At 49.2% G+C, this 17034-nt stretch overlaps 1 protein-coding gene across 2 annotated transcripts; it reads right to left on the reverse strand.

The window, feature by feature from the left end:
- Positions 1-4397: 4397 nt before the first annotated feature.
- Positions 4398-14511, reverse strand: SERPINH1 (serpin family H member 1). 2 transcript variants are annotated; one of them, XM_084644955.1, is made up of 6 exons: positions 14364-14501; positions 11519-11562; positions 9471-10084; positions 8649-8747; positions 7954-8186; positions 4398-7180 (listed from the first exon to the last, which is right to left on the reverse strand). In XM_084644955.1, the coding sequence occupies exons 3-6, from the start codon at positions 10051-10053 to the stop codon at positions 6878-6880; spliced, it is 1218 nt and encodes a 405-aa protein (XP_084501081.1). In that variant the 5' UTR covers positions 10054-10084; positions 11519-11562; positions 14364-14501; the 3' UTR covers positions 4398-6877. The 2 variants fall into 2 exon arrangements, with proteins under 2 accessions (XP_084501081.1, XP_084501080.1); XM_084644954.1 differs by lacking the exon at positions 11519-11562 and having other exon boundaries at positions 14364-14511.
- Between the last annotated feature and the right edge of the window lie 2523 nt (positions 14512-17034).

Here is a 17034-nt window from a genome sequence, read left to right on the forward strand (position 1 = left end):
TCCCCATCCAGGGCTTACTTTGTTCCTCCACTTGCTGGGGCTGAGTAAATTTGCTGTGAAAAGTGATACTTGTATGTTACTATCACTTTTTCGCTGCCTCCCAGCTAGCTAGCAAGTCTGCTTCTGTGGAAAGTGATAGTAACAAACATACAAATATGGCTTTTCACAGTAGCAGACTTCCTAGCCACCAGGTCTAATTTTTTTTAAAAAGCAACCAAAACAAAAACATGCAAAGCACCTTATTTGTGTTTCAATCCTGTGTAAGTCCAGGAAAAAATGGAGACCACTGCAATTATTTTTATTATTGAGTTTGCAGAAAGCCCTGTGTAAATATATATAAATTTACAATGATTTGAACATGTTTTTTCTAAAGTTAATCAAGTATTTAAGGAAAAATTGTCAGAGTGGCCACCAGCAAGAATTGGTGGCCGCACTTAGACCACAAAAAGAAGTGTTGTGAGAACCCCTGCACTAAGCAGACAATTACAGGGCAGCCGTGCTCCCTCCCCCTGTGAGCACTGGAGAATCAGCTCTTGGGTTGTCAGTCGGGCATGTCCGAAACTTATTTGGTATACTGGAGTATACGGAAGAAAGTAATACTTAAAATAGCTTCTGCTACATTATGCAAGGCTGTCCAACTATCTTAAATATAATATCCAGGCCTATATAAGAGCCTCGAGCCAAGGAGCATAGCTTACACTGGTCTATACATTTGCGCCACTGTGGAAGCTATAATAGTCAGTTCAGTAACAGGCTTTTAACCATGAATTCCACATGTCTTTGCTAACTTCATTTGTTAGACTGAAAAGTGTGTATCCGTTCCTAACACTGGATATAATGCATTAGGCTACCTACAGTTTTTAGGTTCACAGTGGAAATAAATAGTTGAACTCTGCATTATAAATTCCTGGTAGGCGCTCTGATTCTTATCTCATTTAGGTGCCTCTTAATCTACATAAAATTGCTGTGATAAAATGAGAAATACTGAAATGTGAAAATTCTCCCAGTGTTATATAGGGCATATGGGCTGGGACATTAGCACTCCCCTTGAGCCTTGTTCTTGTGCAAAAAAAAAATACTGTAGCCAGAAGTGTTGTGCAATCAAAAGAGGGAAAGAGAGTGGTTAATGGGATTTCACTAGTAGCCTGTAACTGGTCCATATGCTTAAAAGAAACCCTATGTGCTACAGCCATGCAGGGGAAGTGCCAGGTAGATGCCATGGATTAGGGAAGTAAGGAATACTTGATTACCCTGCCCTAGTACCCTTCCCATTATTGCCCTGTGCTGCAAAAACAGAATTTCTTATAAAGATACAGTAAACTACTTCTACTAAAAGGAAAAACGCCTTTGTGGCCAGAAGGTGTCAGTAGAGTAGTTGGTCTACGTTTTAGGGCCAGAAGGGACATTTTAGCATAACCTGTATAACACAAGCCTGGGCATTTCACCCGGTTACTCTTGTAAATGTATTTGTCTCAATCCTGCTTGCTAGAGTTATGCTAATAAAAATACTAAGTTTCAGAACCACAGAATACATAAATTTGCTGAGAATTTTACCATTAACTTCTTGAAGAAAATTCATTTTAGTAAGTTAGAGCAATTCTTCTGTCATCTTAACAGGTTTGCTCTCTTGGTTGACTATAGATCCTATTGTTTGCATTCTAATAGTACCTTGAGGCTCCAATTAGGAGAGAGATGTACTTGTCCTGGCTGCTGTACAAATGTATAAAAGACCTACTGCATCAGTGTGTTTGCTAAATGACTGTAGTGACAGATTTACTCTTGCAAACCATCAGACTAGATAATCTAATGATCCCTTCTAGCCTTAAACTCCTGTGGCGAGAAAGGGCTGGTGGCAGTCCTCTCTCCCCATCGCAGCCTGCACCCCAAACCCCTCATCTCTGGCTCCACCCCAGAGCTTGCACCCCAACCCTCTGCCCCAGCCCTACCACATACATTTTATGTGCACCAATATGAAGGTGATGTGTGTCACATCACTTCCACATTGGTGCACATAGCAAAATTCATTCCACACATGGGTGGGAAAAATTAAAGGGAACGCTGGCCCCGTGGGTTTTTCCTGCAGTCACAACAGTCTCCTGGGCAGAGATGGGGCAGGGGGCAAAGCTGCAGCCCTTCCCTGCAACACCCAGTTGCTCTGGGAGCAGGCTTCAGCCTCCTGCATCCTCAGCCAGGCCCAGTTGCTCTGGCACTGGGCTTCACTCTATTCTTCCCCCTCCCTTCCTATCTTCAGCCTCAGGACTCTGGGGGTGGGCATGAGCACCCCCCACTTCAGCCTTGGGGCTCTGACAGCAGGCTCTGGTCTTCAGCTCAGGGCAGAGGGACTTCAGGAAGGCCAGCCTTACTAGGTGCTGTGGCAAGGAGCAGTGTAAGTATGGGGTGTGAGGCTGCAGGATGGAGCTTGGGGCAATGGGGGGGAAGCAGTGGTGCCCAGGAGGGTGATGGGGAGCTGTGGAGGTCTGGGGTAGGCAGCAGGGGCCAGAGGTGATAGGTGGGGAACTGGGGGAGTTGCCAGGGGCGCCAAAATACAACTACATTATTGAGTCTGCAAAATAAAAAAAAAAAACAACCCTACATCACTCAATTACAATGATTTGGCCATGAATATGTGCATATTTAATTAAGTTAATAATTTGAGGAACATTTGTATGAGCCACCACCAGCAAGAGTCGATGGCTGCAGTCTGAGGCCACCAAAATTTTTGTTGTGAGAAGCCCTGAACTAAATCGTTACCTACGGCTTGGCCTGCTCTTGAAAATACCAGCATAGGAATGTTGGGCAAGGCTGTGAAGCTAGCATGCCCCTGACTGACACAACCTGCAGGGTACATGCAGCTACGCTGCTGGAAGAGTGCTGCTTTCAGCTTCGCTAACATTTGGGGGAGCCGTGGTATTCCTGCAGCAACAGAAAATACCACGGTCGGTGTAGGCTGCGTCTGGACTACAGGGCTTTACCTAAACTCTGAGACTAGAACTCTTTGTCAGCTAGATGAAAAGCCTAACAACACCATCCAAGAGCTGGAAATTCAGCAGCAAAATTCAAATTGAAAATAAGAGACATTTGTAACAGTGTGGGTGACTATTTGTATTACTGTGGTACCCATTAGAACTGGTCATCAAAGCGGGGGATGGGTGGTAAATTCTTCATCAGTTGGAGTCTTTCTATCAAGATTGGGAGTCTTTCTAAAAGGCCAGTTCAGCATGAGTTGTAGGGCTAGATGTAGGAATTGCTGCATGTGAGCTGTGTCTGTTATGTAGAACATCAGGCTAGATTGCATAATGGTGCTTTGTGGCCTTAAAATCTATTAAGCTCCCTGGGATCTGCAGAAAGTTCCTGATGACACAAATCCAAAAGAGCCTGGTTTAATGTTAAGGTCCTTAACGCTGAGTTTTGGGGACTGGGAGTAGAAAGAGCTCGCTTTGTAAATTGTGACTGGTTGAGCCATGAAACCCTTTGGTATTGTCTTACAGTTACTTTTAAGATTAGCCTGCCCCACTCCATCTCTGCGCTCCTTTCCTCTTCCAGTACCTCAGATAGCCTCCTACTGTAATCTTCATGCTATTTTCCCTGCTGTTCCTTTTGCCTTAGAACTGAAGAAGAGTTGTATAAACTCAACAGCCTGTCCCTTAGACCAACAGAAGTTGGTCCAATAAAAGATGCCCTCACCTACCTCAATTCTCTCAGACCTGCCTGTCATTTCAATTCTTCCTCAGAACACAAAGCCTAGCAGGTTCATCCACCAAGGAAAGCGCTGTGGCTAAAATCTGCGCTGTCAGATTATAGCACAGGGTGGTGTGTGATACAGTGTGCAAGCAGCGTCCAGTGGTTAAAGTAGAAGTGTGGACCAATGAGACATCTTGCCTTGTTTGCATGGGGGCTGCCCATTGTTTCAGTTGGAATTGAGGGTGCTTCAAGCATGTGGCTGGTGTTACCAGCTAATGGGGTCACGCAGAGGATGGAGGCAGTGGGAGGGGTCTATTCTTGGCTTTACCATATTTTCTTTGTAATTTTTTTTTTAAAAGCCTGCCTTTTCTCCAGCCACACACTGAGGGTCAAGGCACTGAGCAGTCGCAGCTCCTGTTAACTTCAGAAGGCAGATGACTAACCACTCTGCTGTTTCCCTGTGTCAGAGGAGTGGAGAGGCTAAATGAATGTTCATAAGTGCTGCTCTGATTGTTGGGAGAATGGTATATTCTGAATTACAAGATGAATAATAAACCCAGGTTTGATTTAAGTGGACAGGGCAGAGACCTGTAGGACAAGCTTCAACACCCAGATGAGGTTTTGCAGATAAACCCCTTGAACCAATTGCTTACGGCCAATGAAGGATTCAAACAATCCAGGCCTTCATGGTCACAAATTGCACCCACCACACATGCCAAGATTAATTGAAAAAGTTTAATTGCAAAATTATACAACTCATAGTTTTGTGATACAAGAATTCAAAACGGGGAAAAAAGCTGACACTTCCATTCACATGATGCAAATAGACACTCTCCCAGTGTTTTCCACACTCCCACCCACCCCCATCCCGTATAATTGTGCAACAGACATGGGTTTCAGTGCACAGATTTGTCTGAGCATGCACACTGCAATATTTTGTGCATTCTGATACATGCCCGTGCCTCACCCACCCCCCACCCTGTTGGAGATGATTGTCAAAACTCAAACTCGAGGTGTTAAGGACAGCATTGCCCTCTGGGCTGACTTGTATGTGATTTTTGGCATATATGCTTCACTTTACTTTTGTAACATCATCTACTTAAAGAGACAAGATCAGGTCAAATCTTGGCCCCCAGATTTAGGTATATACCCAAAATTCAGATCAACAGGAAAGGCTGGGTTTTTTAAAACTATTGTGGAAGTCAAATTTACCAGTTAAACCTCTGTCAGCCTCTGAAATCCAGATGCTGCAGGATTGGGCTTGTGCTTGAGAACTTGAAAGTGAAATAGACTAGAAAGGGACTGTAACCAGTCCAGTTTCCCTGTCCACCCTAACTGCAATCAGCTTCAGTGACATAGAAAGTAGATTAAACTGAAGAAAAAAAAAATCTAACCCTTTGTCCCAGTTTTGCTGTGACAGTGAGAGAGAGAGAAGTGTTAGACACACACTTAGGAATGTGTGGGATCAGGACCATTTTTTTTTTTTTTTTAAATACAAGCTTCAACCTGATAATGTCCCTTGAGGAAATTCACTTTGATCCATCAACTCTAGGCTGGAGTTGGATCATGAGACTTCCCACTTCTCACCAATAAATATAAAAATGCCTAGCTATAAATACAAATGTTACCTTATGTGCCCTAGGCAGGTCAGCCATTGGGGAGTGAACCCTCTTGGAAAGAGGAATGTGTAGAAAGGGTCTTTAGGAAGCCAGGCTATGGAAGATCTAAAGCCTTCCTATTTTAGAAAAAGGAAATGAAGGGCCTGAGCCAGCTCCCACTGAGAGGTGTCAGCAGGAGTCTTCCCCTTGGGAGATGGTTTGGGCTCTAACTTTCTAGTTGCAGAGAGAAATCTTCAAAATATAAACTCTGTTTCTTGCCCAGTCTATCCTGACAAACTGAAACAGAAGCACCACGAGACGTGAACTTCCTCCCCTCCTTTCTAAGGGGCTAATGAAACCTTTCGAGGGTGGGCCCAGTGCTGGTGAGAGTTGGCTGCTTGGTAGCCCCCCAGCCCGAAATCCTCTTGATCCACAGAGCAGGTAAGGCATGCTAGCTGCAGAGCAAATCACCCCTCCCCCAGCTGCACCTCACCTCTGCTGAAGGGACCACCTGAAAAAGGGTCTTTTAATCTCTATGGCCCATGCTGTCCTTGGCCCCTTTGCTGAGACATCTCACTGCTGAGTGATTTAAGGTGGATTTTTTTTTAAATAGAGTATTCCCAGAGAAGCAGATTTTTGCAAGATTTCAGCTGTCCATGGGTAAGGAGTGGAGAGGTTTTTACTTTGTGTTCAACTGGAAGTATTTGGGGGGAAGATAACACACATTTCAGAGCGTGACTAAGTGGTTTAGAAGGTACAGGGAAATTTCTACTTGTATCTATGTTCATAGGTGGGCCCCTGCCTCAGAGCACCTACTGACTTGTATGGCTCTTACAGTCTGTTTCCCTCTCCTAAAGTAACCAAAATGGTTAAACTAACTCCTGGAGGCTCACTTCTCTCCTTACATCTGCATCTGGCAGCAGTGCCTCCATTGCAAAGCAGGAGCACACTCAGTCCCTGCCCCTCTCTTTGACAAGCAAGATGCAGGCAGAAGAACTTCAAGGAGCAAACAGATAAAGGGATCGGCCCCCTGGCTTCCAGCTCAGCCAAGAAACCCACAGTGCAAGGAACCAGGAACAATCTATGTGTGGCAGGAGGCAAGCTGTCCCCTAAGCACAAACCTGACGGAAGATATCAGGGAAGAAGGATGGGGAAGCAGCGCTCCATGTGTCTAGAACAAGGGGCATAACAGAGACTATGACGCAACTGTGTGGGCTGGTACCTTTACTGTGGCCTCAGCTGACAGTTTGCATCCTGGCAGCTGGTGCCATCATGCTTGGCATAAGGATTTATTCTACTGCAGGAAGGAGGAAGACGACACAGACCATAACCTAAAATCTCAGCAGATGTACCACTGATTGGGAACAGAATCCCAGTGAATTGGTCCCTCCCATCGTTCCTGGGCCTTTCACCCCCCTCCCTCCCTCCACCCCTGTTCCTCCCACGCATTTTCTTTTGGTGGAATATTCTGGCAAGGTAAAGTATGCTGGATTTAACATCAAAATGCACGCTGGTCCGGCTAGCACCCATCAGTTCGTAGAGAATACAAAAGAACATTTCCCCATTTAAAAAACCCTGCCAAAACCTGAAAATTCAAACTACAATTCATCCCGCATTTTGTCCCCTTTGGGCTTCACTAGCCTGCCAATGAAAAGAATGGAGTTGGTTTTATTGTCCTTGATCACAAAGACGAATGGGTGATCGGCGTAGAAGAGTTTCGGGTTCCTCATTTCTTCTCGGCCATAGATGTCAGCATCAAAGGGGTTCCCCTCAGTGTCCCACTCGAGGGCCGCGGCATGGAAGACGTTGGAAAGGTAGAGATCTTTCTTGCCTGAAATCTTGGACAGGTCAGCCTTGTTCTTGTCCATGGCTTCAGTCAAGCCAAGGTCCACCAAGTGTTTCTATGAAGAAAGACAGGCAGGTTAGACTCCTAAGGAAGACACTAATGTTCAATCATATGCTCAGCCAGCTAGATTCTGCTCTCAGTAATGTAAATACAGAATAATACCCCGGCGCTCGAGAAATAGATCTAGATACCTGGGGGTGTTAACAGCAGGACGTGGCTCCTTGGATCCTGAAAGGAACAGGGGAGTTGGAGAAATTTTCCTCCCCCTTTTGCAAAAGTGTAAACGAGCTGGGTAAAATGACAATACATTGGGTTTAGCCCATAAACCCAGAGCCCAACTTGGAGCCAGGCACTCATTTAAGCAGAAGTGTTAGTCTAGGTTTCCACTGAATAGGGCAGTTAGTAAGTAATAAACTTACCATGTATAGCAAGCCAACTTGTGTATAAAACACCTCTAATTTCCCCATCTTCACTCCCTACTTTCAGGGCTGGAGAAGAGAATTTCTCAAGTGGGGATCTGGTTAGAACTACATATGCATATATGATCAAATCTTCCTGTTCTGGGCTCCTCAAATATAGTTCTTGTAGGTTGTGCCAGGGGGATCCGAATATATGTCCACTCAGGGAAGCTCCCAAGGCAGAAATAACAGGGTCCACTCTTCCCCCACCCTCCTGGTCTCTTACAACCTTCCCAACATTGGCAGAAATTTCTCTGCTCATAAGCAAATCACATGTGCCAGCCTGTCCCTTCAAAGCAAAAGGTGGGATAAAGACCCAGGAACCACCCATAGCAGCCAGTCTGGTTTATGGCGTCAAGAGAGACTTTACCTGAAGATCATGACTAACTTCCAAGCTGACTTTCGGCAGAGAAATGGCCACGGCTCTCTTCTTCAACTTGCCGATCCAAGTTTTCAGTTGCTCTCTGGTCAAGAGCTTCTCAACTCTTTCCAGTGGCTCCACGTGGTTGGGCATAATGAAAATCATGCTGGAGAGTTTGTGAGCGAGAGGCATCTCCACAATCTGAAGTTTCTCTGCCTCATCATCAAAGTAGTTGTACAGACCTTTAAAGAAAAAAAGAGTAGCAAGCAGAGGCAATAATGGTGAGCCATGGGAAGCAGATAAAGCCACCTGATTCTGTTGCTAATTTCCCCCATGTTTTCAGTGGAGTGCAATCTGGGGACTGTCTAGTTTACTGGCCCAAAAGTAGACAAGTGTGGATAGTGACTGAGAGCTGCTACTATTCCAATCTCTGTTTGATGCCCCAATTCTAGATCCCCTATGGAATCTCTTCCTAATGGACAAGTTGTCCAGATCTAAAGCCACCAACATAAATGGCATTCCATCTGCTTGTCCTAAGATTTAAGCGTAAAGCTGCATAGTTCTGTCTCATCTGAAAGGCTACTGGGGAAAGAAAAACAGGTGAAACGCTGACCAACTGGGCTAATATAATATCTCTGTTGGAAATCAACAGGATGGATTTAGTCCAGTGGATCTTGGGGCCGGGAGCAAAAGCTAAAACTTACCTGTGCGGTGCATCATGGGAACTCCCACTGTGTAAGAACGGGTCACCATAAAGCCACGGTTGTCCACCATCTTGTGATGGAACCTCTCCTCCCAGTGAGCTATAATGGAGGAGGAGGAGAACCCATCAGTTAACAAGAAATTGGGAACAGGCTGTGTCATCATGCACAAATTTAACTCCAGTAGCCCCGTAAGGAATACCCTAAACTGGTGAGCATCTCAGAACCCCCAGTTTGTTCGACCAAAGAGGACACGGGTATGTCTAGTGCAGTGTCTTGTCTCTGGCTTTAGAACAGATACTTTGGAGTTTAAAAAAAAATTCCCATTTTTGTTGTTGTGCTAACTTGGGGCGAGATTGGGACTAGCAAATTCCTTGCCACCCCTCACCCCCCAAAACAAACTTCTATCCTGCAGCCTGAAGTTTATTTACCAGGGCATCAATTTGGACCAATTTATTTAACATATGAACTCCTGAAGTTTCAGATGGAGAAACTAATTCACTTCCACTCCTAAAATAAGATTTCTGTTGCAAGCTCCAATGGCTCTGGTTTTTCACTCCAGTGCATTTCAGCGGAGAGGGAAAGATCTCTCCGATCCCTCCCTGTAGGACTTGAGCAAACTCTTTGAGCCTGTGTCTCCTCTCACTTGCCCCATTGTGTAACTCCACTGATTTACAACAGTGCAAATGGGAGCTGAATTAGGCCCTTTGCATCGTTTATGTCTAGATTAGGAAGAGGAGGTGAAGCCCGGTATTGGCTAGCGGGTGCCATCTGCACTTGATCACTCATCTCACTAGTTTAGAGCACCCTTGGCATTTAACTTACGCTTGAAGAACATGGCGTTCACGATCAGGGCCCCGTCAGTCTTCTCCACATTCGTGGTGACCTCTGGGAGCTTGCCATTGGTGGTCTGGGATGCCCACTCGTTGATGGATTTCAGGGCGCTCCTCTTGTCCCTGAAGTTGATCTTGGAGTGTTCATAGTTGTAGTGCTTCTTGCTGCTCTTCACAAAGTCATCAGCAAAGCTGATGGAGCTGGGGCCATACAAGCGGTTCCCGAGCTTCCAGGTGACATTGCGGGCGGTGGAGTTGCTGACCTCCTTCAGGAGCTCCGACAGCCCACCGTGAATGTAGTCGTCGTTCAGCTTGTCGGCGCTGAGCACGGCCTTGGCTTGAGAGGCTGTGATGTCCTTGCCACCGAGTGACACCAGGCCGAGCGAGGAGGCCACCACCACGGGAGACACGAGGATGTTCTCCATGTTCTTGTCTTTAGCCATCGTGTGGTAGAGGTTGAAGGCGAGAGTTGCGCTGCGGTCAGCTAAGGCGGCTGCCTTATCACTCAGCTTCTTATCTTCCGAGGGCACTGCAGCCACTAGGGCACAGAGGGCCAGAAGACTGGTCACCCACATGGCTTCCACTGAACACGACACTGCTGTGAACCTGCAAGGCAGCGAAAGGTTCAAAATCAGTCAGACTACAGTCCCTCCTAAAGCCACGTCAGCATCTAGACTAGTCTAAGCTCTAACGCTTCCGATTAACCCCATTCCTAGAATCCAGCATGGGAAGGTGAAATAGCATTCGTGATGCCAACTGATCTGCATCTGTGGTTCGCTTCCAATTTAATAACTTTAATAGGGTTCCAATTTCCAACCAGGCTTCAGCCCAGCGTCCTTTTTTTGCAGGTGCGAACCTACACCCTCAAAAATCGTCCATGCGATTACCTGCAGAAGGAAATTATACTATGTGGAGAGTTAAATGGTAGCTAATGCTTGAGAGTCCAAACTGCACTCTGAAACGCAGGGCCTATATATTTTGAATATAAGCCTGGTCTCTAACTGAATATTAACTCACTGGTTTGCTTTTGGAACTTTAAAGTGACATGATCAGGCAAGTTGGTTGGTTCAAAGACCTAGGTGATAGGATGGAGATCTCTTCAATTCTAGGACAGTGGTTCAAATCCAGCTCAAGTTAGGAGAGACTGAAGATCACTGCTGTTTGGTGGCCCAGCAGCCACCACAATCAAGGTAGAACATTGCAGGCTGGGATCAGTCATCTCTGCAGGCTACAACTCTGAACAGAAGATGAGGGTGGCTGAAACCCACTCTATTTTACACAAATCAGATTGAGCTCTTTAACCCCAGCAAGCTGCCCACATCTGAAGAAGCAAGTAGTCCCTGGTGTACACCCAAAGGCTGGCTAAGTGCTGCTGTCCTCCCTGCTGGGGTTGTACTTTGGGCTTGAGGGTGCTCCAAAAGGTCGAGAGAGCTCAAAATCGTCCCAAGCAAAGCTACCTGCTTATGTATATTAGGGGTTAAATTCCTTTTCTATGCCCGAGACTTTTTGTTGTATGACATTATCTTTGTGGTAGCCAAAGACCTAATGTTGAATTGTTCAGGCATCCTGCCAGGTGCTGTGATTGAGCTCCACGCTTTAGTCATTCTTCCCCCTGGCTGAGGCTGCTCTGAAGTTCAGTTCCTGGCATGCAGCCGCAAGCAGCAGCTGGAGTGGCAGCATTAGGGTTAAAGAAAACAGAACAGGAAACAGAGGTGGGCCCAAGGAATTACACACACAGAAGAAAGCATTTGTGCAAGCAGCTACAAGCAAACATGTTGCAGTTCACAGGATGGAAATTATACAGCCTTAGGGATAGGGTTAATTTACAGCCTAAGATCTGTTCAATAATAAGCCTTGTTGAAAGACTGAAAATGAAAAGCTACCAACTTTAATTTGCCCTCGCTATCCACAAGAAAGACTATTTAAGACACATACGCCAGTTTATAATCTCCCCGTCTGGATGTGGGGCTGGGATTATGCAGTTAAACAGTTTCAAACTTTTTGTGTTTTTTTTGTTTTGTTTTCTTCTTCTAAAGATACCTTGAAACTTTTTCATAGTGAGGTCAACGTTTGCCTTTTTCATTCTGAAAGAAAACAGATACAGAAAGTAGTTCCCTTGAGAATGGTGCCTGGTTTAAAGCATGTGCTAGATCTTTAGGACAGTTCCATTACTTCAGAGAGCAATGAAATCTAGCCACCATCCAGGAAGCCGCTGTGCCCAAACTTTGCCCGCAGAAGGGTTGAATCGACAAATGTCTAGGTCTCCCCAAGGACTAGGGAAATGCACAGTAACAACAGGTCTCAGCCTGTAAGCTCCACCCTGTTCTGAGCAATGTCTCCTACCCTTGAATTATGTGAAGGGGTTGTGTTAGTGAGACAACAGCATTGGCCTGTGTGTTATAATTTAGTGCTGCTCTTGGAGTCTCTAGGAGCTCATACTTGATAGCTTCCACTCACACCCTGCACTCCCCAGGGCCCCAGTCTGCCATGAGATGCATGCAGACAGATCCTTGTGCCAGCGTGGCAGGTCTGTCTGGGATGGGAGTCATCTTGCAGGATCAGGGCCTTAGATCCCCCCCCCCCCACACACACACACACTAGATCAGAACAAACCACATAACAAAGTGACTCACACAAATGTAGTAAGTAAATGCCGTTTGGGTGTTAGTAGAGATCTTGCACTAAGACAGCCGGAGGATTTGCATTTTGACACAGAGTTGCTTTTAGTTCATAATAAGAGAGAACAAAGAGCTGCACCCTTATCCCCAGGGCTGTGGCTTTTCTGCTCTGCAGCAGTTCACCCTTTGGGCAGGGCGACCCAGGGCTCCCGGGGATAGAGGAAGTAGCGGCCACTGATTTAATGCTGGCTCTGAGCTGGAGACAGGAGCAGAGAGCTGATCCCTGGGACACTGCTATTTTATTCCTCCCCCTCATTTTATTTCGCTCTCCATTGCTTGGGCTACTTAAACCCAGGCATCTCTGCTCCCAGTGTCTTGAGGATCTGTGTGAGCATCATTGGCAGCTCCTGCCAATGGCTGCCTCTGGTGTGGGGCAGCCTGGAAGATGGACCCCTCTGGTGTGGGGCAGGAGAGGCTGCTGCTGCCCTTGGATCAGTGGAGCCCAGAACTGCCTCCCCTCTAACTGCAGGAAAGCAGCTGCTCCAGACCCCAAGTTTAATACCCTGCAGCCCCACACACAGCTGCCCCCACCCCTTTCCTCCCACATCCTCCACAGGGCCAGGGTGGGGCATGCAGCCCCCCAGAAATGCTCCATGCTGCCCCTCCCCACACCCCGTCAATCCCCAGGGAGGGGGGAGCCACCCCCACCCCCAAACTTTCCAGGCTGCTGAACAGAGTCCTGGTGAGAGCCTCAGGTTTCATCTTAACACCACCCGTGTTCAACCCCCCCGCCTCCCCCCAGTCCCATTCCCCCGCTCCTGCTCCCCTTCCACACCGGATTTCCCAGCAACCGGGGGATACTCCACAGGACCCACCCCCCTCCTCTACACCACTGATCTCCCCTAGCCCAGGGACAGTCCAGGCATCTCCCCTGACCGCCCCCCCACACTCACACACCCTGCTGCCGCGGGGACCCTCCGGGGTGTGTCCCACCCCCCCCCACACACCCTGCTGCCGCGGGGAGTGTGTCCCCCCCCCCCACACACACACACCCTGCTGCCGCGGGGACCCTCCAGGGTGTGTCCCACCCCCCCACACACACCCTGCTGCCGCGGGGAGTGTGTCCCCCCCACACACACACACACACCCTGCTGCCGCGGGGACCCTCCAGGGTGTGTCCCACCCCCCCCACACACACACACCCTGCTGCCGCGGGGACCCTCCGGGGAGTGTGTGTCCCCCCCCCCCCCACACACACACCCTGCTGCCGCGGGGAGTGTGTCCCCCCCCCCACACACACACACCCTGCTGCCGCGGGGACCCTCCGGGGAGTGTGTGTCCCCCCCCACACACACACACACCCTGCTGCCGCGGAGACCCTCCGGGGTGTGTCCCACCCCCCCCACACACCCTGCTGCCGCGGGGAGTGTGTCCCCCCCCCCCCCCCACACACACCCTGCTGCCGCGGGGACCCTCCGGGGTGTGTCCCACCCCCCCCCACACACACACCCTGCTGCCGCGGGGACCCTCCGGGGAGTGTCCCACCCCCACACACACCCTGCTGCCGCGGGGAGTGTGTGTCCCCCCCACACACACACACCCTGCTGCCGCGGGGACCCTCCGGGGTGTGTCCCACCCCCCCACACACACACACCCTGCTGCCGCGGGGAGTGTGTCCCCCCCCCCACACACACACCCTGCTGCCGCGGGGACCCTCCGGGGTGTGTCCCACCCCCCCCCACACACACACCCTGCTGCCGCGGGGAGTGTGTCCCCCCCCCACACACACACACACACACCCTGCTGCCGCGGGGACCCTCCGGGGTGTGTGTCTCCCCCCCACACACACACACACCCTGCTGCCGCGGGGACCCTCCGGGGTGTGTCCCACCCCCCCCCCCACACCCTGCTGCCGCGGGGAGTGTGTCCCCCCCACACACACACACACCCTGCTGCCGCGGGGACCCTCCGGGGAGTGTGTGTCTCCCCCCCCCCACACACACACACCCTGCTGCTGCCGCGGGGACCCTCCGGGGAGTGTGTGTCCCCCCCACACACACACACACCCTGCTGCCGCGGGGACCCTCCGGGGAGTGTGTGTCTCCCCCCCCCATGCACACACACCCCCCCCGCTGCTGCCGCGGGGACCCTCCGGGAACACCCTCACCATACCCAGGAGACCCATGGGGCGCCCCCCCCCGCGTCTTGCTCCCGCTCCCCCGCGTCCCTGCCCGCAGCCCGGGGCTTGACCCTGCGGAGCCCCTCACCTGGAGGGGTCGCTCCTGCGCCGCGGGGGCTCGCGTCCGGCCTGGGGGCGCGGGGCTCGCGGGGCTGGGGCGCGGGGCCGGCGCGGCTGGCAGCGAGCGGAGCAGCCGGACTCCCCGGGTGCGCGTCCCTCTCTGCAGCGCCCAGCCCCGCGGAGGGGGCTATATAACCCGCCCAGAGAAACTTCCAGAAAGTTGGGGAAGTTGCACGTTTCAGTGGGAGGCTCTGAAGCTCCAAAAAAAAAAAAAAAAGAAGAAGCCCTTTGGAGCCTCCCACTGGCAGACGGCCCCTGTCCCCGGGAGCTGCTGCAGGGTCCTACTGCTTGGTGGGTTGCAGTCCTCTGGTGCGGGGCTGTGAACGGCCAAGCCCAGAGGTGCCCTGAATGAAGCAGCACTGGCTCTTCTCCCCAGGGTGCGGGTGGGGAGCTGAAGCTGAACATCTAAGACCCTGATCCTCAAAGGTATTGAGGCAACTAACTCCTGTTGCTTTCTATAGGCGTTGGGCACCTAGCCCAGTAAGTGACTTCCTCAAAGGGATACAACTTGTCCGTGAGGAGCCGGGGCTGGAACGCAGGTGTCCCAAGTTTTAAGCGTTGTAGCCCAGCCACTGGACCATCTTTCCACACATCAGCCTCCCCTACGGTGCAGAGACAGACATGGGTCCTGCACCACCCATTGCTTACAAACCACAGCCCCGGTCCTTCAAGCAAGTAAGCCTGTGCATAACTTTATTCACTTGAGCCACCTCATAGAGCTTAGTGGGGCTACTGGCTTGATAAATCATAGAATATCAGGGTTGGAAGGGACCTCAGGAGATCATCTAGTCCAACCCCCTGCTGAAAGCAGGACCAATCCCCAAATTTTGCCCCAGATCCCTCAATGGCCCCCTCAAGGATTGAACTCACAACCCTGGGTTTAGCAGGCCAATGCTCAAACCACTGAGCCATCCCTCAGTTACACATGTACTCAAGTGGGTGAAGGATCTGGGTTTATATACAGACAAAACGACAGATTTTATTATTGGTGTCATCCCACTGAAGGCCATGGAGTTACAACAGGGATGAATTTGGATACTGGCTACCAGAAACCATGTTACAAGGAATAGTAAATATAGTATCATCAAAACAACTAAATAAAGGTGACAGTTGTCTAAGCGGGACTATTTAGGGCTCACTGACAGATCTGATATTCAGAGGGTGTCACTGATTTCAAGATGTCTGGTTCGATCAATGTCCCTGCCATCCACCTGTGTGTCTGACTCTTGCATGTCTTACTTTTAAATGACAATATTTTCACAGGCCTCCTCATTTGATGTCACAGAATGGGAATAGCAGTCAGACCCATGATGGGAGCTCAATGCCAGTCTATAAAGAGACACAGCTGGCTCGAGCCATTGAGCATCACTACCATGGACAATGTTCTAGATATGTAAAGCTTTCCATGCTATTATTTCTCTCCCCACCCACTCCCCAATATTTGGGCTGCTGTTGGGGTGAATTTTCTACACTGATTGCATTTAATCCCACTTCCAAATCCTTTCAGTGGTCCAGCCATAGGAAGGTCTAAGGCTTTGTCTATGGTAGACACAGCCATGTTAGCGCGGATGGAGCTAGTGCACTAAAAATAGAATTGCAGTCCTGGCTATATGGGTTAGCCACCACCACTAGGAGCCCATCTGAAACCCTAGGTACGTACTCAGGGCAGCTAGCCCAACCCACCATTTGCACCACTGTAGCTACACTGCTATTTTTAGCGCTCTACTGAGACTGGAGCTAGTGTGGGTATTTCTAGCTGAACTGGAAATGATACCTCCAGCTCCTGTGTAAACATACCCTAAGACCGGCAGAATTCTTTTGTGTGTCTAAGTTTCACTGAAGCACGGTGCTTTGAGAAAACTTGGGCAAACTTCTACACACTTTGAAGCATGCTTGAAGCAAGCTGGTATGGATATGGATTCACAGACTGGAAGTAATTTCATTTTCATTTCAAGCTGTCAAATCGGTTGTTTAATTCACTTTAGTGTGGCATCAAGGTAGAAAACATTCTGGGACTTATTTTCATAGACCTTAACATCACAAGGCCCCGTTACAGTGCCAGAGCAGTGTAAATGAAATCTATTCTTATTTCCTCCCGCTCTTCTAAGCACCATTTCATTTCATTGTTCATTCTCTCTAATACTTCTTTTTGCCTCTACAATCACGCTGGTTACCTAGCAAGCCAGGTATCTTAATGAATCCCTGTTGCTGTGGTAGAAAATAGCATAAAGTTATAGCGTAGGACCTGAGGCTTTAGTGTCCTAGCTTTGAATGCTCCGAAAAGTCGCCGTACATATCTGGTGTGCAGTGTTGCCCAGCCAGCAGAAAAAATGGCTTGAGAACAGCTCATTCTGTAAAAAGAACAGGAGGACTTGTGGCACCTTAGAGACTAACAAATTTATTTGAGCATAAGCTTTCATGAGCTAAAGCTCACTTCATCGGATGCATTCAGTGGAACAGTTGCTCCCAGCAAAGCCTATCAGTAGCTGATGCAGAAAGCCACATCCTGATGCCCACCTGCCCTCCTGACCTTTGCTGGCAGGATAAAGGGAAAAATGACAAGTTATTGGTTTCCCTCCTCCATCTCTTGTACATGGGCATCCACCCTCACCTTGTTCCAATCTCTCAAAAACTCACTT

This window comes from Lepidochelys olivacea (genome assembly GCF_965140295.1).
Source record: "Lepidochelys olivacea isolate rLepOli2 genome assembly, chromosome: 1".
NCBI classification, from domain to species: domain Eukaryota; kingdom Metazoa; phylum Chordata; order Testudines; family Cheloniidae; genus Lepidochelys; species Lepidochelys olivacea.

Bases quoted from the DNA above. Each gene is read 5' to 3' on its own strand.
- SERPINH1 (XM_084644954.1), bottom strand. From the start codon at position 10,053: ATGTGGGTGACCAGTCTTCTGGCCCTCTGTGCCCTAGTGGCTGCAGTG. The intron at 8,748-9,470 runs GTAAGTTAAATG...CCTCCATTATAG, and splicing joins GAACGCCATGTTCTTCAAGC to CTCACTGGGAGGAGAGGTTC. The intron at 7,181-7,953 runs GTAAAGTCTCTC...CTTTCTTCATAG, and splicing joins AAGTTAGTCATGATCTTCAG to AAACACTTGGTGGACCTTGG.